This window comes from Arvicanthis niloticus, chromosome 19 (genome assembly GCF_011762505.2).
Source record: "Arvicanthis niloticus isolate mArvNil1 chromosome 19, mArvNil1.pat.X, whole genome shotgun sequence".
Classification (NCBI taxonomy): domain Eukaryota; kingdom Metazoa; phylum Chordata; class Mammalia; order Rodentia; family Muridae; genus Arvicanthis; species Arvicanthis niloticus.
Genome location: NC_047676.1, coordinates 7,758,589 through 7,784,192, shown reverse-complemented (window position 1 = coordinate 7,784,192; position 25,604 = coordinate 7,758,589). Strand labels below are relative to the sequence as shown.

The 25,604-nt window shown below is 41.1% G+C and overlaps 1 protein-coding gene across 1 annotated transcript in view; it reads left to right on the top strand.

Moving 5' to 3' along the window:
• Window positions 1-25,604, top strand: part of Sema5a (semaphorin 5A) — a 200,445-nt gene that overhangs the window by 72,621 nt on the left and 102,220 nt on the right. Inside the window, exons 6-8 of the mRNA XM_034523424.2 lie at window positions 2,353-2,638; window positions 8,115-8,250; window positions 14,396-14,600. Coding sequence (XP_034379315.2) covers window positions 2,353-2,638; window positions 8,115-8,250; window positions 14,396-14,600 — 627 coding nt within the window. The remainder of the gene's footprint in view (window positions 1-2,352; window positions 2,639-8,114; window positions 8,251-14,395; window positions 14,601-25,604) is intronic.

Genomic DNA, 25,604 nt, shown 5'->3' with positions numbered 1-25,604 from the left:
TGCGCTTTTGACTGCTAGGCCATCTCTTCAGCCCTAATCTTTTCCAGTGCCCGTGAGGTTTACTGTTACTATTGATGCTGGTGGTGGGTGATTTGCCTGTTTTTGGTAAAATCTCAAATTATAATCTGGACATGTGAACCTGGGTACAGGGTACATTCTGCAATGAAGCTATGCATACACATGACTATTTTCTGTAAACATTAAGTCTAGTTTTGTCATTTGTCTTTGATTTTGGCAACAGTTTCTGTAATAGTTCTCTCTTGGAGATTTTTAATTATTATTACTTTAGAAAAAAAATCCCTTAAGTATTTTATTTGTGTGCCAGAGAGACACCTGACTTAGGGAGTCTCTCTCCAGGACCCTAAAGGGCCCAGTAACTGTGCATACATCTATCATCATGTCATGTTTCAGTGCAATTTAGTTTGTTTATTCTGAATGTATCTGTTCCAGGTAAAAGCATCAGTGACCTAAAAACAAATGCTTGGTGGCATAGAAATTAACTCATTTCTTGTCAGGATTTCAATGTATCCTTTTATTTACTTGATTAGCCTCAGAATGATATAAAGAGCTGAAGGAAAAGCAGAGTAGATGTGCTAATTATTTAATTTATATATTTTTAAAACATAAAGCTCTGTCAAGACATTTTAGGTGATAGAGAGATGATTGAAAGTTGGTTCTTTCTGGACATGCTGAAAGTAGGGTCAGTGTTAGTGTTGTGTCCTGACTATTCCAGCTCTAAGATGAGCTTGTATGTGTCCTATTAACATTGAGGGCTTATCTTGCCAGCAAGACTATTCTCAGTCATCCTGTCAATAGAATTCAAACGGGTGCAATCAATCAGATATTGTCAAGTACAAGGCCAGGTGAATTGCCCCATAACAAAGCAATTGTCCCTAAGAGTGGATCCTTGTAGATATAGCTGCTGTGTCTCTCCATCAGTTCTGAACATCAAAGGTTCCTGCCATGACTATCCTAATTACACCATAAAACTGATGTTTACTGAATGACTTGAGTTGCCTTAAAAATAAATGCAAGAGAGGTGGAACTGGTTCCTGAGAGTTTTGAAAGAAATGAATTAGGGCATAGAAGCGTGTGAAAAGTTTGCTTTTCCATTATCATCAGGCTAAATCCCAAGTTAAGAAGATAATACGCTAAGTGCTATGTGTACAGTTCTGATTCCTAAATTCCTAATAAGCCTGGTGGTTAAATATAGGCTTCATCATGATTTTAACATTTATATATTCTTATATTTCCACTGATTATGAGACCATAAAGCTTCCAGATTGTTTCAACACTCATTTTCCCTCTTTGTGCATTCCCTTGGTGACCTAGAAATCAGAAAACAAGGCTTGATTGTCACAGTTACCAGGTCACCATAGTAACGGCGGATGCTAAAGCTAATTCAGGGTATCATCCTTGTGGTTTGTGTTTTTGACTCAGTTTTTATCTTCAAGAAATCATTTTTAGGGCCTTAGTGAAAGCACCTAAATTATGTCCAGGAACATGCATGTGTGCATAGGTTTCATTGTCATGCACAAGTGTTACTTTAGAGTCCAGAAATCCCCAATGTATTCAGTCCTCCAGACCTCATGTTCTTCCTCTCTTTCTCAAGTATAAGGAAGGATTTTCAAACAGTTGAACATGTGTTGATCTGTGAACATGTGCTACTTACTTGTTTCTTTAGTCTCATTGGGGGTGGGGTGGTGGATATTACAGTATAGTTAGATCATTTCCCTCTTCCCTTTCCTCTCTGCAAACTCTCCCATATACCCTCCTTTACTCCTTCAAATCCATGGCCTCTTTTGACATTAATTGCTATTACATTTATAGTTGCAAATGTATATGTCTGTATTCCTAAATAGATTCTTTTTTGTTTTTTGTTTTTGTTTTTTGTTTTTTTGTTTTTGTTTTTCGAGACAGGGTTTCTCTGTGTAGCCCTGGCTGTCCTGGAACTCACTCTGTAGACCAGGCTAGCCTCGAACTCAGAAATCCGCCTGGCTCTACCTCCCAAGTGCTGGGATTAAAGACATGCGCCACCACCACCCGCTAAATAGATTCTTAAATGGCACTATTGCCTTGTGAACTTGAGTGCAGACTTTGCTCAGGATGACTGAGGGAGAATCACACTGTCGATCTCTTTTTAAGACACACGCAAAGCCATGCATGGAAATGATATAGCTTGTATCAGTAAGGTGCTTGCAGAACCTCTCATGTTTCTCTTTTTTCTTGTTTGCACTAGTACTTGTCAACCAGAGCCATATTTCCTCTGGGGGAGGGGGGGAAGGTTATCAGATAAGACTTTTAAGAAAAGGAAAAGCACATGACATTGATATTTCTTCCTCTTGTTTTCAGAACCAAACTTTGTGTCTTCCTACGACATCGGAAATTTCACCTACTTCTTCTTCCGAGAAAACGCTGTGGAACATGACTGTGGGAAGACTGTGTTCTCCAGGGCCGCCCGTGTCTGCAAGAATGACATTGGAGGACGTTTTCTTCTGGAGGATACCTGGACTACCTTCATGAAGGCTCGCCTCAACTGCTCCCGGCCTGGTGAGGTGCCCTTCTACTACAACGAGCTGCAGGGCACCTTCTTCCTGCCCGAGCTGGATCTGATCTATGGCATCTTCACCACCAATGTGTGAGTAGCTGAAAGAACTCTCTTTCCTTTCTCTTCCACTTTTCCTGAATGGGCCTTTTGTTCTTCCACCTCTGGGGGTTTAAAGTTGCAGGAGAGGAAGTCTTTCTTATTTTCCTGGGCTAACGGCCAAAGAACCACAAAAAGAGTCTTTTCAGTATGAATTAAATATTAGGTAAAGATATAGGACTTGCTTTAGGAAAGGAAAGTTCCTTCGGAGTATTTTTTTATTTGTCCTTAGGAAAAAGTAGTATCGAATTATTGTATTATGGATTGCGCCTTCCTGATTAGTGAGTGTGTTCTAGACACTTTATGAAGTGCCGATACATGTCAGATGTATTGTTTTTTGTAGAAATGTCATACATTTTTGCATAATAAAAACAGCGTTGTCTGGAAAGTCTGAGCTTTGTGATCACATCGTTCTTGCCTGGACCTCTGCAGTTATGTGAAATGCAGTTGCTGTTTTCCTCTCACAGCCCCTTGTGTTTCTCTTGGGAAGATGTTACTAACCACACAACGGATAGCATCTGGCTTAGGAAAGGTTGGGAAGTTTCTGAGCTCTCACTAAGCCTTTCCTTGGTGGGATGTCTCATGACACTGCATTGGCTTGCCTTTCCTCAGCTGTGGTTCTGTGAGAAGACCTCAGATGTATCTGCTGCCTGTCTGGGCATTAGGGCCCACCCATGCGGGAGCTCTGGGATAGACTTTTCTGTATGAGCGGTGCTGGTTATAGTTCTGCAGTGCAGGCTCTGACTTGGAGCTCCAACCTGGAGATCTAACAATTTACAGAAAAGTCAACCAATTGTTTCCAAAGTAAAGAATTCAAAGTAGATGCAAAAAAAAAAAAAAAAAAAAAAAAAACTGCTCAGAGGTGGGATATTGGCCCACATTCCATCCCTGGCTTAATTCCTGTTTCATTGTTGATTGCTAGAAAATCTTATCTGTGCCAAAAGTAGTCATTGGGTTAACCTGTGATGTTTTGTCCACTCTCTCTGTAATTTCCTTTAATATTTATGTGTGTGTGTATGTGATATGAGGGCATATGTGTATGCATATATGAATGGGTACACATGTTTTCCAGCATATGCTGAAGTTTGAAGGCCCAAACTTGATGCTGGCTATCTTCCCCCATCACCGTTATTTACTGAAGCACAGACTCTTACCGAACTTAGATCTGGCCAATCCTGGCATTCTGTCTTGCCAGCCTGCCCCAGAGCTCCCAGTCTCTGCCTTCCAAGTATAGATTACAGGTAGCTACCTCTTTTCCTGGCTTTCTGTGATTTCTGAGTCCTAGTTTTCAGGCCTCATACTAGAATAGGAAATGCTTTATCTGTTGGAACATCCCTCAAGCCTCCTTCGCTTGACATCACTGGTATGAGAAGAAGCCTGCCTACAAACAGTGTTCTGAAGAGCACCTTATACCATGGCCTCCTTCTTCCGTTTTCTCTACTCTTACCACTATTGATAGGTGTTCACGGTCACTGGATATAAGCATTCCCCACACTGACTGTCTCATTTCAACATGGAGTTAGAAAACTTGTATGGCTGGCTGGCCGACACCCGCTTCACAGTGGCCAGTTCTATTGTTGATCTACTTCTCAGCCCCAGAATCAGTTTTACTATTTGAGGATTTTCTTTTTCATATATATATATATATATACAATTTCTGGTTTCTAGAGTTGATGTGCTTCTCAAAACCTTGTTTAAGAAATGGTGTCAGCCGCACAAGATAGATGCTCAGTTGCTCAACTGACATCAATTTTATCCACTGCGGGAGTTTGCCTTACAGAGATCTCCATTTGCTGGCTCCGAGCCAGAAAGAACAGCAGCAAAGGCTCCCATTTCCAAAGTTCTATAGGTTCTGTGCCTGCACCATTCCTTGGTGGGTTCTCAACCTTTCCAATGCTGCAACACTTTAAAAGAGTTCCTCATGTTATGGTGACTCCCAGCCATAAAATAATTTTATTGCTACCTTTTAACTGGCATTTTACTACTGTTATGAATTGTGATGTAAATAACCGATTGTAGGATATGGGGGGGGGTGCACAACACAGAGGTTGAGAACCACTGACTTAGCATTGTCAAAATGTTTCAAGTACTGTTCTGGATTGCAAATGTTCACCATATCAGAAGCCACCCAACACCAAGTTCTCTCCAGACAGGCAAGAATCCTCATCACACTTACTTTCAGCTGTTCATCACCTTCATGATGTGTTCCAGCTCTCCCCTTCCCTGGTTTCCATCTTACCTTCTTGCATGAGGCAACATCCTGGAAGAGCAAGAGAAAGGAAGGAAGAGGGAGGGAGGGACGGAGGGAGGGAGGGAGGGAAGGAGGGGGAGGAAGGGAGGGAGGGAGAGGAATTAAAGGAAGGAAAAGGAGGAGGACTGAGGAGGGAAGTAGCGATCCTCTGACTTCAGTTAGAAACTCTGACTTTGTGTGGCTGTTTTTTAGCACTAGAGGGAGAGATGCTAGTTCAGGCTCATTTCCCTCACTGGGGACTCTGGAGTTTTCTTAACCTTAGGCATCAGGTGGACTTCATGAGATGGATTACTACTAGACTGTTTCTTGTTTGTTGGTCTGTCTGTTTGTTTTGAAGGTTTTATATTTTCTATCATGATGACAGAGAGCTAGGAGATAGCTCAGCAGAGAAGAGAACTATAAACTTTTGTATAAGAACAGGGTTTTGTTCCCAGCACCCACATGACAGCTCACAAGTGTCTTCAACCATAGTTATAAAAAATCTAATGCCCTTTTTGGTCTCTGTAGGCATCGGTCATGCATGTGGTACACATACATACATACATACATACATGTATACATTCACACATACATACATACTTACAGGTAGACATATACATTAAAATGAGTAATGCTTTTTTAAAAAGTTAGTGTCTCATCACTATAGCTGTATATAGTACAGATAGTATGTGACCTACATAATATAGTTTAATAATATCTAAGTATAGGTATGTATAAAATAAAGTTGTTTTGGGGGCCTTAAAAAATTGACTATGGTGTTCTTCTAAGGGAATTGATAAGATTAAGAACCTTTTGAAACCTCTTCTACTTCAGTTGGAACCAGAATTTAAGTCCCCATAATTCTAGACTAACCATGTCCCTGGCATCATTATAACTTTTAATTATTATTACTTTTAAATTTTTTTATGTATATGGGTGTCCTCATGTGTCCTGCATACATACAGGTGCCCATAAAGGCCAAAATGTTTCAGATCCTTTGGAACTAGAAGTACAGGCAGTTGTAAGCCACCCAATAAGGGTGTTGGGAACTAAACTCAGACTCTTCGCAAGAGCAGTAAGCACTCTTAACTGGTGAGCCCCCATTTCTGCATCGTTTTTATCTACTGAGTCTCTACAAGAAGGACTGAGATAATATTCAGTATTGACTACACCACACAGTCTGCTTGATTGTTCATGGAGGCCAGACGGAATACCTGTGTTTGAAAGATAAGCTGACCATTATTGCTTTGAGTTTTAAGTAACTTATTCAGAGGTTGCAGTAGTATAGAGCTGGGCGGGGTCACGTGCCTGTGGGAGAGACCCTTAAAGGGAACTGGGCGTACACTTTAAGTTCTGCAGGTTGTTCTGACCTAAGAGGATGGGGTCCTCATGTAGCTCACACAAGCCCTTTCTTCCCCACCTGTCTCTTATAGAGTAGGAAAGCAGAAAAGACAGAGGGTAGATGCTGTACCAATAACACTATGCCCAACAGAGTCATAGAGAACTATGCCCTTTGCCAGCTCAGATGAGCAGCTGCCAGGACTTCCTAGGGAATCCCTGAACTGACATCCATGTTCGCGTCATTTCAGTTCAGAGTGCATTAGTGTTTCTGACTAGAAGAGGATGTAGTTGTTATTGCACTTGGCCTCTTGACCAAGGAAATGGATTTGGGGGTCATGTGGAAAGTAGGAGATGATAATGTGCTTCGCCATCTACAGCCTGTGGCAGGGGCTGATTCATCTGTCTGTCTAGAATCTTAGAGTCATTTTAGGATCTGTAGACTCCTTATAAAGAACTAGACGGTGTTTGTACCAAGCTTAGCAGGAGGCTCAAGGTAATACTATTATTACTATGGATTCCCCATCATCTGTCAGATAACCAGCTGCAGCTGGCCCTTGCTGCTCTGTGTGCCTGCTCTTGACCTGGGCTAGTTGTTTCTCTGAGTGTTACCAAAGTCCAACCAATGTGCCCTGAGTCTATTTCCTCCTTGAACTTAGGACATGTTAATGTTCTACTCTTCCATAGAGAGTGAAGAGAAAGATACGAGCAACAGTCTGAATAAATCCACACTATGCACCCACTTCGTTTTAATCTCCTTTCTCAGTGCTGGACTCCCAGAAAAAAAAATCGTCTTCTAAGAGCTGTTCTTTAATACCATATACGCTTCTCACAGAAATACCACAAAGAATTCAAATCCTGACCTTTGTTGCAAAGTAGCCAGGGTGCCGTTCCCCATCTATGGGCCCCCGTCAGTGAGCATGCTTCATGTCCCTTACAGAGACTTGTCTTTTACCTCAAGAAGATTCCAAGATTGTACTGAAATTAGAGCAGTCTTTCGGGCTCTGTCCCTCCCCCTCCTCATTGCTTGCCAGGTAGTTAGATGGCGAAGTTCTGAAAGTTTCATGATTTTTCTCTAAGATGTAGAAAAAACACTGAGTTATTTCTGACCAAATATTGGCTCGGTGCATTAATATGGAAAATACATTTGTGCCCTTCATTTGGTCTTCATTTTCCTTTGAGACCGATAGCCCGCTCGAAATGCAAATTTGAGAAACAGGCATTTGCCATCCCCATGCTTAGTCAAAGGGCACTGACCTTGCAGAGCCTTCTGCCCGCAGCTTTCGAGTAGAGCCTGAATTCTGAATTAAAGCTTCACGACTTCTTGACAGTGCTCTCTTATTTTTTTTTCTTGCTGACCCTTTTGATTTACAATTTCCTTTAAATAATAAATGAGACAAATCTGACAGTCACTCCCTGCGAAAATACTTTCAATTTATTAATTTTTAAAGAATGATAAACGCAAATACCTGGAAATTTAATAGAAAACAGAGTTTGGTCAGCCGCCATCTAGAGTTGCCACAGATACAGGTGGGAGAGAGGTGGCCAAATGGATGGGTGGCTCCACCCACTGGAAGACAAAGCCTATCTTCTCTAGAATTTAAAATTCAGGAAACTTTTCAAAATCCCTTGTTGCTCTTCTTGTATCTGTGTGACTTTAGTTCCAGCTGGAAAGGTCATATCTGCTATGGATCCTTGTTTCATTATCTGAATGTTTATGTTCACATGACAAAATTCCAGGAAAGTCCTGTGCATTGCCCTGACCTCATCCTTTTGGTATATATACACGAGTCTCAAGCAAGCTTGAAATAGCTAAAGGGAAATGCCACCGTGGGATCAGTGGAGGTCAGCGATCACTGTGGGCTCTGACCAGCCTGTTCCTTCTCCTTTCTCATTCTCCAGAAACAGCATTGCTGCCTCTGCTGTCTGTGTCTTCAACCTGAGCGCCATCTCTCAGGCCTTCAATGGACCCTTCAAGTACCAAGAGAACTCTCGTTCAGCCTGGCTGCCTTATCCCAATCCCAACCCCAATTTTCAGGTAATCTCAGGGGAAAAGGGCATTACCAGTATCCTCCATTAAGAATGAAAAAACTCAACATAGCAAGCCTGAGCAATTAAACTTGGCTGCATGCACAGTACAGCTGCAGTCTCCTGCCCCCTGCGGGACAGCACCATCCTGGGCTTAGTGAGTATCAATAGAACACAGCCTTTTGTGGACTATGGCACCTAAACAAGAAAAGGGGGGCCTTTTGTGAGTTGCAGTGACTGATCCTTAACTGCAAAAGGACAATCTTCTACAGTCGACTAGGAATCTGGGCTTCAATTAGTGCTAATAATGATGGACTGTGTGCCCCAAATCTCTGATCCGTAATGAATGATGTTCCAATGAATAGGGCCCAGGGAACAGAGCAGCGGGTCTTGACAAACAGAGTTTGAGCTCTAATTGGCAAGTATGGGGAGGCTTCCTGTTGGGAAGGTGGATTGTGGCAGTGGCTGCTGGGAGAGAAGCCTGACTGGTGCCAATTCATCTTTCGGTCATCCAATTAGAATGCTGAAGCTATGATGTCTTTTTGACTCATCCCACCTCCAATGCTCAAAGAAGCAGTGACCTGGTGATGGTGCTCCTTATTGTGTTTGTTTAGACCACAGGTATATTCATCTGCTTAAGCTACTGTAACAAAATACCGTAGTTTAGATTGTATTTAAAAAAAAAAAAAAAAAAAAAAAAAAAAGAGTTTGCTGTTTCATCACAGTTTGGAGACTAGAAGATCAGTGAGACAGCAGGATCATTTTCCAGTGAGGTGTTTCTTGCTTAGGGTTTCCATTGCTGTGAAGAGACACCATGACCAAGATAATTCTTATAAAAGACAACATTTCATGGGGACTGGCTTATAATTTCAGAGGTCCAGTACATTATTATCATGGTGGGAACCATGGCAGCATCCAGGGATAAGTGGCCAGAGGAGCTGAGAGTCCTACATCTTGTTCTGAAGGCAAACAGGAGAAAACTGGCTTTAAGGCAGCTAGGAGAAGGGTCTCAAAATCCAACCCCACAAGGACATGCTTCCCCTAAGAAGGCCATACCTACTTCAGAATGGCCACACCTCCTAATAGTGCCAAGCATATTCAAACCACCACAGGTGTTGAAGTTGACCAGCTTTTCCTTGTATCATCCCTTAGAAGAATCATCACTGGTGCTTCTTCCTCCATTACTCTGGGTCAGACTCCTATGGCATTGAATGCTTCCTAGAGGTCCTGTCTTCAGCTACTGCCATGCTGACACATAGACTCTACATAAAAATTTGGATACAGCAAACACAAGAACAGCCTTCCCTGTGGGCCTGTTACTACCAACACAGGCAAAATATTTAACATCATCAGGATCCAGACACTCGCTCCAACGTGTCACATGTGTAACCATGCATGTGGCATCAATGCCCACATGAGCGACACTGTTCTATGTACAGAGAAAGGCATAGAGTCTCTGGGAAGGACAAATAGTGATTTGTCCTTCTACTTAGTGATTAAGCTGAGGTCTTACCTCTGCCAACAGCTACTTAGTGATTAAGCTGAGGTCTTACCTCTGCCAACAAAGGTAAAATCCTGATCTCAACCAACTAAATTCCTGTTAGTAACAATTATTGACTAGTGATATAATTGAGTCCATCCTTCTAATTTTGGTTGGTTTACCATTCCAAACCAAAAAGCCCATGACTTCCAAGGAAACTGGGCTTTAGAAAAAGTTTAAATTTTTACATGTAGATTTTGATAAATAGGCATCAATCAACTACAATTGAACTTTTTTTCATTTCAGTATCTTAAGACTTTTGGCAGAGGATGAGGTTAAGAATAACATAAGTAGTTTGTGTGTCATATTTGCCCTTTACTGCAGAGGATGAGGTTAAGAATAACATAAGTAGTTTGTGTTTCATATTTGCCCTTTACTGCTTTCCTTGAGCAGAATGTTTAGCATCTTCTCATTACTTCCTTGATAGATACACAGAGGACGGAGGGACACCAGTAAACTTTGGGAGTGTCAGCCAATGTGCATGGTTACTGAACATTTGATTGAAAAGACTCATGAGAACCATATGTCTGGAGTCTTCTGTGTCCTTCATGTTGAGTAATTACATATTTTGACTGGATCTTCTATTTAATATAAAGAAGAAAAAATGTTATCCCTTTTTTAAAAAATGTGTTTTATTAAGACCTGAAGCTTAATAAAATGAACAAAGACACTTAGACTTAGAACATCCTCCATTGCATCATCTGTTGGCTTGCGGCTTTCCACAATGAACTGGGTGATTCAGCAAACTTATAATCCTTTACAAACTCCAAGCAATGTGTATCTTTTAGCTCATGCACCTGGATATATCCATAGCACATCTAAGTAGTCCCCTGCTGTGTTACAATACCAGAATAACACTGAAGGACTTGCTTTTATTTATTATTGGAATTAGGTCCACACTGAACAGTGAAGGAGACATGCACAGAGGTGGCACACATGACAAGCACTAAGTTGGCTCAGCTTACATCATGCCCTGAGCATATATTTAACACTTCCAGGAAACTAAAGTTACAGACTATGGTGGCGGTGGTGTGTATATGTGTTTCCAACTACAGATATGTGTTTCCATTTCCAGATTGTGTTAATAGCCACATTGTCATAGGGTATTGACTGATGGTTTGAGCACTCACCTAGACTAGCAGAGAGTAGAAACTCATTTTCAGCCAACTATCCCTTTGTTAGGCATAAATGAGTGTCCCAATAATGACAATAAGTAATAATAATATTTATATTTATTATTGTTATTACAGTTGTTGTTTAGAATTTTATGTGACACTTCTACAATAGGAAAAATGAATTAGCTGGACGAACTGATTCAGGAAAAGATGTAGACAGAGAAATGCTACAAAAACTCAGTAAAACCCACAACACAACAAAAGCTACTAGTCACCCTTATCAGCCACAGTCTCCAAGCCGCCCTCTATGACGTTTGTCTGCCCTAGGAGAAATAGGAGATCTTAAACCAAATAAAATCATCAGCCACTTAAAACACTGTGCGACACAGTGGGAGAACAGCTAGGTGACAGGCTCCAAAAGCTTCCACAGGTTTTATTACCAACAATGAGAAATATGCAGCCAGATGGAAACTGTGGGAGTGCAGGAGGAGCAGTTGGGTAAGACTGTTGGGAACTGAGGCTGAGATTTAGCTGTATCCACGAATACACACATGTCTTGGAGGCAAAATGGGAAGGAGTGGGGGATCCAGTGGGCATAAACACCATGAAAAGCATGTAATCTGGGATAAAGTTGGCCCATTTTGAGCTTGACCTTCAAGTATGGGTGTCTGGAACAGGAATTAACGTGCTACCCTTGAAATAGATAACATTTGAGCATTTATTATTTTCCTAGCAGTTATAGAATTACTGATCTTGTTTGAACAGGCATTGGCACGACAGCTATCGAAGGCTGTAAGCCACATGAAAACACAAGCGATGTGTTCTCCCCGTTTCTTGTGGTTTCTTTTTGTATGGGGTTCCCTAGGGTAGCAAGTACCTGAGAGTAACTGGGGCAAACCAGTAAGTAAGACTCAGCTCAAAATTTTTCAGTCCTTAGAGAGCTTGATGAGTTGCTATGCAGAAAGAAATACATGCAGTAATTTTGAACAGTTTCCAAATATTGGAAAGAGAATCCTTGGGTGAGATATTTATTATAAGATGGTAACAGGAAGAAGCAGTAGAAAACAGTTCAAATATAGATGGTGATAATACAGGCAAACAGCTCACAGGAGACATGGTCACTCTTACATTCCAATTGCCCTTAGGTTCCTATATCTGTTTTTCAAGGGGAGTGGAGGTCATTGCTTTTAGACTATACCTGCTGGTTTTCAGCATGCCATTTGTCTTAAAACAGCATGTACATATAAATATTATATCTATGAAATTGAAGCCAGCATGTAAGTCATTGTTGCTACCCACACCTCAAGTATTACCTTTGACTTCAATACAAGTTGACCACTACACACAATCACCTTCAGAATTAGCTGTCACCTGGAAAGGTTTCAGACCAAGTGGTGATCTTTTTTACTTTAAAGAATTGTTTCTGGGGGCTTGGAAATACAGCTGAGCTGTTAAGAGCACACATTGCCTTTCCAGAGGACCCATATTCAATTCCCAGAACCCATATGAGGAACCTCATAATCACCTGTATCTCAGCTAAAGAGAAATTTGACGTCTCTGGACCCTGTGGGGTACCTACACTCACACACACACACACACACACACACACACACACACACACACACAAAAACATACACATACACACACTCAAATACAAACATTCACATATGCACACACGCATTCACACAGTCATAAACACACTCGCATGTGCACATACACTCACACACACAGTTAAAAGTAATTCCAATTAAAGATATTAAAAAGCACATACAGATTTCTGATAGGCAGTGTGCCCATGCTTAAAGTGTTATTATGTAAAAATGCTATTCACATAAAATCCACTGGTACAGTCTTCAGAGATTCCAAAACAACTGCTTGTGGAATTACCTGACCATTTGTCCAATTGTTTTTTCACTTATTTCTCTCTGGATATCACAGCTCTGTGGACCATGGACATCCTTCCTGCTTTAAGACTGATGCATTTACAATTGGTTGGCTAGCTTCTGAACTATCAGGAATGCTGTCTTATTCCTGGCATTTAAAAGAACTTTAATTTATAAATGCTTTCTTCTCATTACTTCATATCACATGAGGTATAAGCCGGGAGCACAGCCGGTGTGTTCCAACCATTTAACATTTGAGGAGACAAAGTGAGAGGCTGGGACTCCCTTGAGACCACAGGTCATCATTTTTAGGCCTCGGCTTTACCATGAATACATCCTTTACATGATGTCAGGGTACAAGGTGCTCCAAACTCAGATGTGAAATTAAATTCATCACTCACTAGTTGTGCGCAGTGCATTTAACTCCAGGTTTCTCTAACTCCACAATCGGCCTATCATTTTATGGCATATAGGATATTTTACCAAATGCTACAAAAAAATATAATTGACTTTCAAAAAGTAATTTCCATCTTCTACTCCTGGAGCTCTAACCTGTTATAAAAACCACGTATTGGAAATGACAGGTTATAAATGGTCATTTCAGGCAGTGTGGACCCCATCACCCCTGCTCTAGGGAGAAGGGCTGAGGAACCTCATTTCCTACACCAGCCTTTAAAGTTTATAAAGGAAATGAGAGAGGTGGTGGTAGATTTCTGATTCTGAGCTGGGCTCTGAGAAATCTGTTTTCTTTCTCACTTGCCCTCTTACCTTGTCCTTGCCATCTCCTGTTGTTTATAACAGCTAGCAGCGACCTTCCACACAACTCTGAGGTTAATCCACAATTTCTGGGTTTGCTGTGTATCCCAGATCAGCCTTATAATATGACACTTTCTGCAAATTGTTCTTTCCTTCTCTCTCCATCTCCCGCTCCCCACCTTTCTCAACCCTCTCTTTCTTGCTGATTTTTCACTTCTCTCATTACCAACTTGCTATCTTATGTTGCAAATTCCCAGGTTCTCACCTATTGCCTTAAAATCTCCTGTAATCAGAAATACAAATAAGTTTAGACCAGCCCACAGTATTTGTGTAGCCCACATGAGAGATATTATTCACACATTAAGATAAACACAAAGGTATCACCATGGAGTTAAGGATTGCTTATGAACCAACCCACTGTGACAGCCAGAAAATGCATACATCCGTATGAGTTCAACTGTTCCATGTTCAATGTCAGCTCAGCTTCATCAGTCAGATACAATTGAATTGCAAGTTGACAGACAGCTCCCAAGAGTCCCAACAGACCAGAAGGTGATTCTCCGCATCTGTTGTTCAAACTAGAGTCAACAATAGTGTGCCTGCTCCATTTTAAAATGTCTCATATTCTCTTTACAGTACATTGAGAGATTGCAAATGTGTTGACTTTCCATCTACAGTGGGAGAGAACAGGAGGCATGCAAGTTAAGGAAGATGGAGGGATTGATTCATTTGCACACTCAGTAATGCATCATGGCTGACTCAGCTTGCAGCTTGTTCCATCTACCCCTCCATCTGGTAGCCACGTGAGCTGTGGGCATCCAAGTGGCCAACTTTTATAACTTGGCCTGTCTTCTCTTGCAGTGCGGCACCATGGACCAGGGCCTGTATGTAAACCTGACGGAAAGAAACCTACAGGATGCTCAGAAGTTCATTCTGATGCATGAGGTGGTGCAGCCAGTGACCACTGTGCCCTCCTTCATGGAGGACAACAGCCGCTTCTCCCACTTGGCCGTCGATGTTGTGCAAGGCAGAGACACTCTGGTGCACATCATCTATCTGGCCACAGGTAGGAACTCTACCTTCTTTTAGATGCTTTTCTGCTGTTTTCTCATTCAAGGTCTCAAATTCCAAACACCTTCAAGCGTAGCCATGTGCCTGTGTTGTCATGACAAGTGGAACCCACAACGCACACTTATTGTTGTCAACCTACCCACTCTTCCTGGATAGCTTACTTGTACTCTTATGTAGGGGTTGGTTCTGATACTTTGATTTAATTGGTTATCTGGGAGTACTGACTCTAAAGGTCCTGTTCCCCAATTGGTTCTTGATCCATTAATAAAGATGTCGGCCAATGGCTAGGCAGAAAAGGCGGGATCTCCAGGTTCTTGAAAGTAGGAAAGGCAGGAAAGAGTTTTACTACCATCCTTGGAGGTAGTTGGAGCCACCAGAGATATAAGAACTCTGGTAAGTGGCCTTTGGCCACTTTCTCCATTGGGCCTGGGATAACAGGGGAAGAATTAGGTATGCCCAGTTATTGCTAGCCAAGGCATTTTGAGAATAACTGGCGCGCATGCGTCCATGTGTGTGCATGTGTGCTTCTTCAAACCACAGATCCAAGATAACTTTTGGGCAGGTGTGAGCCTGTGACCCTCTGAGAACACAAGGCAGGGTAGTGAAAGCTATGTGCAACACTCTTGCTATACTGTTAGGATAGAAAATGCCTCCTTTCTTAACTATTTTGTTCACCAATGGTTCTTGGCATGACTATCTACATTTGGCTAGTTTAAGACAATAGAACGTTTTATTAAAAGAAATGGGGAAAATGTTTTCTGGAGATTTCCATGCTGATTTCTAATTGAGGTACAACAATGCTTATCTCAAGCTGTTCCTGATAAAGGTCCATGGAAACATTTGAAGAATGAAGCATATGCACACAGTTTCATATGTAGAGCAGGCGACGATGCTTATCAAACTGTAGATAACAACTAGACTTCTTTAGATTCCAAAGTAAATTTGGAGCAGAGAGCATGCTCTAGCTTGCTTTATTACTCTGACAGTGTAGGGTGCATATCTGTGCCTCAGGAACTGTCTCAGCTCCACCATCCTAGCCCCAGACAGAGTGATTTCACTGTGGAATGGTTTCCTCCCACCATTTGAGTAATGTAGTGTATACTTGGCACTTTCTTACAATCCATGGTTACCTTTTTATGTGGTCATGAATACTCTATTATTTCTGCATAGAATTTCTTTGAATTTATTTGGCACACTAGTTGTATGTGGTGAGCAGACTGGTACCATCCTGCCCTCCTATGGCTCACGTTCTTATAGGTACATGCAGATATAAACCAACCAATAATTAAAATGAATCACCAAAGTAGTGATGAAGAACTAATGAGATGGGATCCAGAGGAGAAATGAGATGATGGGTGTGCCTGGGAGTAGGTCCTGTTTCCTGGCTGGATGGGGTCTTCCAGTGCCAGAAGCATTGGATGCAGCACACTATAGAAGAAAATTGTGAACACCGGAAGATGCAGGGTTGGTTAGCATGGTCCAGTGCCACTGAGTGGTCAGCAATGAAAGAAGAGAATTAGTACCATTGGATGAGGGCATGAATGGGTAGAGGCCAGTCAGTGGAAGACTGGAGAGTTAGCAGAAGGATCATAATGACAGTCATGTGACATAATTGCTCAGAGCCAACAGTTTGCAGAACTGACTCAGAAGAGGGATGAGTGATAAGGTATCTAGTTGTCATGGGAAGCCAAAAAAAGAGAATTCCTCCTCCTCCTCCTCCTCCTCCTCCTCTTCCTCTTCCTCCTCCTCCTCCTCCTCCTCCTCCTCCTCCTCCTCCTCCTCCTCCTCCTCCTCCTCTTCTTCTTCTTCTTCTTCTTCTTCTTCTTCTCTTCCTTCTCCTCCTCCTCCTCCTTCTCCTCCTTCTCCTCCTTCTCCTCCTTCTCCTCCTTCTCCTCTTCCTCCTCCTCTTCTTTTTCCTTCTCCTCCTCCTCCTCTTCCCTCCTTTTACTCCTCCTTCTTCTTGTTTGTTTTTGAGACTAAAAAGCTGCTTGCCAGTGAGAGATTGTGCCTCTCTCTGGCTTTGTTTGTCCTTTAAAACAAGAAGGCTTCCTGACATATGGCAGATTTGAAAAGTAAATGAATTGGATCTTCCCAAGGGTATTCTCAGCCTTTTCATCATAAAAGTTCATGTTAGTACCAGATAAACAAATTTTCTCTTTGGACTTCTAAAGACAGCTTAGTCTCACCTGGCTCTGTGGTAGGGCATGCTGAGGGGCAGAGCTGGGCCAGACCATGCCTGAGCTCAGAGTCTCCAGTCCTCTTCATACCAGAAGTTAGTACATCCTCAAATGTCAGGAACACTTATCTAGTTCTGGGGGCTAGGTTCAACAGTGAAGTGTGAGCTGGATGATGTCTGGGGAAAGCTGTCTTCCTGGTTTGGAGATGGTCACCTGTTCACACCATCCTCATAAGTGGATAAGAAATTCTGTGATATGTCTTTTTGTTTAGATTTTTGAAAATAGTCTTGTATAGCCAGGCTAGTCTAAAACCCATGGCATAGTCTAAACTGACCTCAAACTCCTGATCCTGCTGCCTCAACTTTAGGAGGCTCTGCTTCCTAATACACTTAAGTTATTGTTGAGGACATAAACATATGAACTTGCATGACAGAAAGAATCCATGCCCACAGGAGTATAATATTTGAGGATCTTTATTAAAAATAACATGCACAAAACCAGTCTAACATAGTGAAATTACAGGGCTGAGACAAAAACCACAGCTAGTATCAATTAGCTTTTGAATGGTACTACTTCTAGGAACTCTCACATGGAAGTCTGATTTGAATGATCTTGTGGTTTGGCTACTCCCCGTCCTCTGGGTCATAAATGTACCTCACTTAATTGCATTTTAACTTCATATCCACAGATAGATGATCCACTGCAGGCAGTCCTGCCATGAGCAAGTCTACCTCCGACTTTGTTCTCACAGTTCATATGATTAAAACTATTGTATAAAGTGCTTTCATCAAGCTTGTGCACTTTTAAGACAGCCGCTGTGGTAGTGCCGTATACTGCAGACTATAGTATAACTTTGACAGTCACCGGGAAACCCTGAGTCTATCACTTGCTGTATTATGTATGACATTACCTTATTGTATTGTGTGGTCCCAAACCCTCATTATCTCTGGGTTTTGTGGGTTAGTGTTAGCTTAAGTTTGGGAGCTAAAAGAGAGCACAGGCTTATTGACTCTGTCCTCACATTCCCTTTGTACCCACTGAGTCACAAGGCAATCCACTCCTTTGTTCTACTGACTGATGTTTTTCTTTTGTTTTAATCTATTGCCCATTTAAACCCTGAGTTTTTGTACGTACCCAAGTAGTACGAGTTGTAACGATGGGCTCTGTTGATAGATGTAGTGTGTATGTGTGTGTGTGTGTGTGTGTGTGTGTGTGTGTGTGTGTGTAACTGTCCCGAGTGAGTCTCTGTTGTTCACTAGTCAACTTGTTTTCCTCAAAAAGAATTTTCCTACTAAGAATCCAGCCTGGAATTAGGGCATCCTGTGCTATATCTTATTCACAACTCAGGCTGGAGCACGGAATATTCTCCTGAAAGCTAGAGGCCTGGTAGGCTCATTTGACAAGTTTCGCTTTGGAGGGTCTAGAAATTACAAACAGGTTCCATCAACTTCTAAGCAGGCTAGTTGCTCTTACAGCATGCGTATCTATTTTCAAGGAAAGTTTCTTGTTTTAAAATTTTAGCTCACAGTCAGATTTAATTTTTATGCATATTATTTTAATAGCTAAGCACATTATCTGTCTTATTTCTAAGATTAAAAAATATAAAAATGTATTGGTGATTATGAGAAGCAGTATTTTGAAAAACAAGCTACCAATTGCTTCTTACTAAAACTGCACATATATTGTTGACTTCTGAGGCCCTGACCTGTAAAGAGCGGCAATTTTGACTTTTTTGATTCACAAGAGGCTGATGCTTACCTGGTGTCTTCTCTGTATCTTATCCATGTGGAAAGACAAGGACACCCGTTTCCTTGGACAAGAAAGCCAGACTCCTCAATGTGCTGTTTCCCTTGCTACCACTTGACCGTAAATTCTCAAGGGACAGAGAGTGGCTGCACCACTCAAAGTGGTGGAGGTGATGAGCTTGAAAACAGACTGTGATTAGCTTTCAGATAACTCCTTTGGTGGAAGCACATATTCTCCCAGCTCAAATAAATGCAAATAGACCACCTGTTGGCAGTGACCATTTGAGAAGCTAGTTCATTTTGCCCCATTTTGCTACCCACAGATATCCAGAGTTTCCTCCTAGTAGCATTACTGTGCCCAGTTCATCTCAGATGTCATTTCCCTGCTACCCACCTCCTCCCCAAGATCCTTCGAGGTCTGTTTCTTATGCATCCATCTCTCCCTTCTGAATCTCATCAAAGGGAAGCCTGTTACCTAGGCCTGACCCTGTCAATGATTTGCAAGTCACTTCTTTGAAGGTTGTCTGAATTGGAGCCTCTACACATTTCTAATGACAGCTCCTTTAGAACAATTAGGACAGGAACTCTCAAAGTGGTTGAGTCCTAAGTGCATCAGCTTCCTGGTTTGTCCAAGAGACTATAGCCAAGTCCAGTTGAGCATTATAGTCTGGGGTTCCCCTACTCCTTTGCATACAGCATACCAGATACTCTGACAGCCCCATCCCGGCTATATGAAAGCACTTCATGGACCTCACTTGTCTCTGTTGTCTCATGTGGACCAGACTCTGAGCTTTGTCCTTGGCCTATGAAGTTCTCATTCCATGTTCCATCTTTGGACATAGTGCCCCATCTCACAGTTTCTCCTTTCCTTCCAGGATTGGTTGTTACAGTTTTAGATTTATTTGGCCTCAATTCTGCTCTATTTAAAATTATACTGAAATTAAATTATGTATAACTTTAACGTGGGTTAAGTGTAGATTGTAGTAATTATTGTACAACCCAGAATATTGTGAAAATCAAAGTCAATTTTCTGTCATGCAAATTATATGCCAATAATGGATTATCCACACACATTTATATAAAAACCCCATGATAAAAAATGAAGAAAACACATAAACATTTTCAACATTGTGGGGTTTTCTTTTTTAATTATGAACTTGAAAAATTCTCTTTAAAAAAAATCAGAGCAGGAGATAAATGCGCAAGAAAGAAGTGCCCCCTCCCCACAGGTTTAAATGCTTCTAGCTGTTTGAACTGACTGGGGACTTGTGCTGAGTTTGCTAACATGATAATCCTGCTTTCTCCAGCTGTGTATTTTTATCTTAGAATAAAGTATTTATTAAAAATCTCAGAAAACAGACTTGGCTCAGAACATTTACCAGAGAGACCCTGAGCTCACCAGGCTACAGAAAAATAGACTGCACAGAATCATCCAGTGAACGATTGATTGAAAGTCCATTAGCGACAAAGCTACTTTGAAAAATATGCAAGAGAGGGAGAAAGAGAGAGGGGGGAAATGGAATGATAAAACATATAGAAGGGGTTTTTTTTTAAGTTCCTAGAGAGAAGGGAATTCTGAGCGATCTATCCTGCTGTAAGTTAAATGACTGTATTCTAATACCATGGCAACAGAAGCAAAGTGAAGGTGTCCAGAATGGGTATGTGCAGTGAGAAATAGCAGATTCTTGATGGGCAGTGCCCATAGACAACTGCTATGAAACAGTAAATTGTCATGTGGTATTCAAGCTTCCCAAGAAGCTAGCTCTGGGTGTGGAATTGTCCCCACCTCCACTTCAGACCTAAGCATGCTTGTCTTTAAGTGTCCTCTAAAGGCCCTTGTCTGTGACATGGTGGAGAGAAAAGCCACAGAGAGAAACGCTGTACCCTTGAGAACAACAAGAAAGTGAACCATTTCCCACAGAGATCATTATTATTTGTCCCTTCCTGGTGTTTGGTCTCTACTTAGAAGCACGCTAGAGGGGACACTGCCCTGCCTGAGACTCACTCTATTAAGAATCCTAGCTGAATGCCTTAGAGTCTTTTCCATTTGATTTCTGATGAATATTTTAAGTGCCTGATTTGGGAATTGGGACTTTCCTGTTGCTGTGAGGACACACCATGATCAAGGCAGTGTATGCTTCTATGCATGCTTATTTGGGTTCAAGGTTCCAAAGGATTGAATTCCATGGTGGTGGAGTAGAGGCAGAGCTGCCAGTCAAGGTGACTGAGGTGAATCTGAAGGCTCACATCCTGACTCACAAGCACAAGGCAAAATTATACTTATGAAGTAGCAGTGAAAATAATTTTATGGCTGGGGGGATCACCACAACATGAGGGACTGTATTACAGAGTCATACATTAGGAAGATTGAGAACTACTGTTTTAAACTCAAAGCCTGCCTCTGGTGACATACTTACTCTAGCAAGGCCACACCTTTTAAGTAACCCCAAACAGTGACTACTACTGGGGACAAAGTGTTGTAATGAATGACACTACGGGTGACATCGTCATTCAAACCAATCTCTGAGGTGACACTTTCCTGAGGTGACACTTAGGTACTTGCCTGCTTGCTGCTTGCTATTTATTCTTTTACATTTGCTTGTTGGTAGTTAAGAAACTCATGTCTTTAGTACTGAAGAGATGGCTGTTTAAACAATTTCTCTGGACTGTATATCATAATATCCAAATAGAGAACCAATAACTATCTCTCAAGACATCATTAAAGAAAATTTCCCAAGATAAAAGGATTGAGTCCTCATGTACCAGCACATACCACATCTCAGTAATAATAACTGCAAATAAATGAACAAATTTTTAAATTCTAAAGGTAAAGAATTATAGATATATTTAGAGATAAAATGCTTACAATTTAAAAAAAAAAAATGTCCAGATGAGTCTCCAAATATTCTGCAGCTGGCTAAGTCCATGAACCCTCGAAAATTTCTGAGAAAACTGAATGTAATTCAAAAATATTATAATCACTCTGAGAATAGAGAAAACTGGAAGGAAAATGAAATTTTAAAGCAATGGAATATCAAGAATCTTCTTTAGGAACATGAAGCGAGACTAATTAGAGGCTAAATTCAGCCAGAGATGGAGATTTGAGAGGAAAAAAATAAGAGAACTAAATACCATATTTTAAGCAGAACAGAACATTTAAAATCACAAAAAGTAACATTTCTCAAGAGATTTATTATAAGCTACTCTTTCTTCCAAAACTAAATAGAAATTGAGAAATTATGGACATAACACCTGTCATAAATACTTTTAAAACCAGAATGTTTCTACTTCCAGATAAAACATAACAGAAAAAAATGAAATGAAAAGAAAAAAACCATAATCATCATGTGAATCATTGGTGGCTGAGAATCTGTTTCTCAGCTGGCAAAGAACGAAGGCGTTCTGTTAGACCATGATAGGAGCAAGACTTTATCCTGGGATGAACACAATCCACACAGAAGCATAGCCAAGGATAGATTATTAGACCATAAGGATGTCCTCAGATTATTTCCACTCCCTTTTTCTTAATCCTCAGCTATTTTCTCTGCCTCAGCTGTATCCCGGGAATAACTAGATGAAACACCCTGTGATACTTTGCATATGTTTGGCCCAGGAATTGGCACTATTAGAAGGTGTGGCCCTGTTGGAGTAATTGGAGTAGGTGTGTCACTGTGGGTGTGGGCTTTAAGACCCTCATCCTAGCTTCCTGAAAGCCAGTATTCTGCTAGCAGCCTTCAGATAAATACTTACTCTCAGCTCCTCCTGCACCATGCCTACCTGGATGCCGCCATGTTCCCTCCTTGATGACATTGAACTGAACCTCTGAACCTGTAAGCCAGCCCTAATTAAATGCTGTCCTTTATAAGACTTGCCTTGGTCTTGGTGTCAGTAAACTTTAAACAGTAAACAATAAAACCTTAACTAAGACACACCCCAACTCTGAGCATGGAGCTTGTAAGATATGGCTGTATTGATTGTAGAGTGGTCTTGAGCCAGTCGGAGGTTAAAAAGTACATACGTTGTGTTTTCTCAGGGTCTCCCAATGAACAGGCCATTGGTCTGAACCAAGGTTTCTAGTAGAATGAACAAATAGATGCTTCTTTCTGCATCCCCATGAAGGGTATCTTGGTGGTACCTAAACACAGCATTATACACCTCTCTCTCTCTCTCTCTCTCTCTCTCTCTCTCTCTCTCTCTCTCTCTCAGACAGATAGACAAATATCCCTTTTACTTTTACTCATACACCCCTGACCTTGTGTTAACATTGACACAGTATCAGTGTTTTCAGGTAGTTACAATAAAGGATCCAGAAGTGGCTAGAAGCCATGAGGACCTGTAAAGTATCAAGGCTTCTTATGTGCACATATTGATAACATATTAGCTTATTATGTTAAGAAACTTGAATTTTTTTATTCAAGTTTAAAAATCACTCACAAATTAAAAAAAAAAAAAACAAATAAAGGGAAATGTTTCATGAGTCCAGCAACTGCTTGTTGTAAGTCCTGGGGATGAATTGGGGAAGAGCAAGTGTAGACACAAGGTGAAATGTAGCCTAGAGTTCTTAAGTAGTATCTATGCCTTTCAGTCTATTTTGCCATAATACTAGACTATTATATAAAATAAATAGGCACTTTAGATGTCACTGTACTAAATTAGACAATAAAGTCTAGACTGTGAACAAGGCTGTTTCTCTCATAAACAATCCAAGAGATGGTGGGGTTGGCAGACATGGCTAGCAGTTAGGCAATAGTGAGATGGCAGTGGTAAGCTTTTTTTTTTTTTAAAGCATTGTTTTTCTGTGTAGACTTGGCTGGCCTAGAACTCACTGTAGAGACCAGGCTGGCCTCACTGAGATCTTCAGTCTCTTACCTCTAGAATACTGGGATTAAAGATATGTACAACCACACCCAACCAGAGTGTGTATTTTTGTAACAAGATTAGTATTCACCCATCCACCCCCTTCAAGGTAGGTTTCAGTGGTGTTTTGATGTGTAGGAATGGGTCCAACCCAGGATGGTGTGAATGTTCTTGATGTGGTCAACAGATATGCTTTCATGAATAATGAGAAAATAGACCTTTTATGTTAAAACTCACCAGAGAAGGCACTGCCCTGAAGAGTGCCCATGGGTACCCTGCCTTCAAGACATTCCTTTATAGAAAAAGCCAAGCAATTAAGCCAGTAATTAAATGTCAATGGGAAAGGGAAAGCAAAAGACAGAATAGGCACACGAGGGCCTTAGTGGTTGGAAGTTATACAAAATGAGAATGGAAAGAAAATATAGAATATATTCAAGTTCTGGTGGTGTTTACAGGAATATATTTCCAATAGAATAGACAGGATGAAGATAGATAGACTAAACTCAGGAAGTGATGGGGGTCAGAACCTGGTGGGATGACACCTCAGAAGACATTCTTGGATGTCACACAAGAAGCATGATGAAGGAGGATGTGATATTTGCAGAATCAGTTCACATGAGGGAACTGGACCCAACACAGGAAAAGATACTTCTAAAGGTACCCAATGATGGTCCAGCTGTCACCTATGCTTACTGAATCTTGAATTCCTCTCTGGAGGTTGGAGAAAAGGTTGTTTCTCTCCCTGGCCATCTACACCTTGAGCAGGAAACCCAAGAATAGGGAGGGCTAGCAAAGAAGTCAGAGCAGTCTATAGATTGCAGCAGCTGTGAGAACGAGAAGGAGGCAAGGTGGTGTCTTTGTTCTGTGTAAATAACAGGAGAAGGAATAGAAGAAACTTTACAATGAGAAAGGCCAACTACCAAAAGGAGAAAACATGGAGGTGGAGGAGCAGGAGGAAGAGGAGGAGGAAGAGGAGGAGGAGGAGGAGAGAAGAAGAAGAAGAAGAAGAAGAAGAAGAAGAAGAAGAAGAAGAAGAAGAAGAAGAAGAAGAAGAAGAAGAAGAAGAAGAAGAGTTTTCAATGTGAACAACTTGAACTCACTATGGCTAGTGATTTTCAAGAGATGTAAGGTGAAGGACGCATTCTCTGCATTCCCCTTGAGGTCTTTGGTTTAGGAGAAGATTGGCTTTGACTATTTGTTGTAGAAAATAGAACCCGTGAATCTGACTCACAATGAACAGCATCTTTCTAAGAGAGGAGGATGTGGAAAAAGGTGAGGCAGAGGCTCCAAGGATCATGAAATATGAACAGGGAAGAAAAAGGAGTTGGTTCTGTTTAGATGAATCCCAGACTCCCTCTGCCTCTTGGCTTTGCTGTGAATTATCACAGATGAAATACAGCAAGTAACCTCCACCCATGCTCCTTCTCTTCCTATCCAAGTGCCATTTGAATATGGAACATGGCATTTTTATTGCTACTTGTTACTAATCATTATTATAGTCAAGAAAGCAGAGTCTTTCAAAATGAACTTGTAGATTAGTAGCAGACAAAAAAAATTCTAAAAATTTTCTCTGCAAAAAAAAATTTCCAACAAGTTCAGCAAATGCAGAAGTCCCAGTCCTGACGTGACATCTATGTTCTGTTTCTGGTACTCACTGTGGAGCTTTTTGTCTTTTTCCTAAGGAAGGCCATGGGAGGATGCAGGGTAAGAGCAGGTTCCACCCTTCCCTTTACTTTGGGAGAACAGAAATCAACTCATCTACCTGCTGCGGCCACACTTGAGGAGAACGTTCGGTATTTACAAGCAGTTGACAACTACTTAAAGAGCATGAACCAGCATTGGTGTTTGTTCAACACTCATACTGAAATTAGTTTTTAAGGAAGTCCCAGGATTCTGTCCTTTTCACTGGAAGTTATAAATCTATGCCTAATTCATATTATGTGTGGGGTTTTATGCAATAGATTCTTGTGAATTAAAAGAAGTCACAGTTTAATATGAGTACTTATTTGATAAAGGAAGATTGAATCTGTGAATACTTGCATCAATTCATATCAGTGCAGAAATCTAGTAATGAAATATTATTAAATAATTAAACCATAGCCCCTACACACACACACACACACACACACACACACACACACACAAATATGTTGCAGTTTCTGACTGCTCCCAAAATCTCAGGTGTGAACTCACTGGGAAGATGTACTTAGTGAAGCCAAG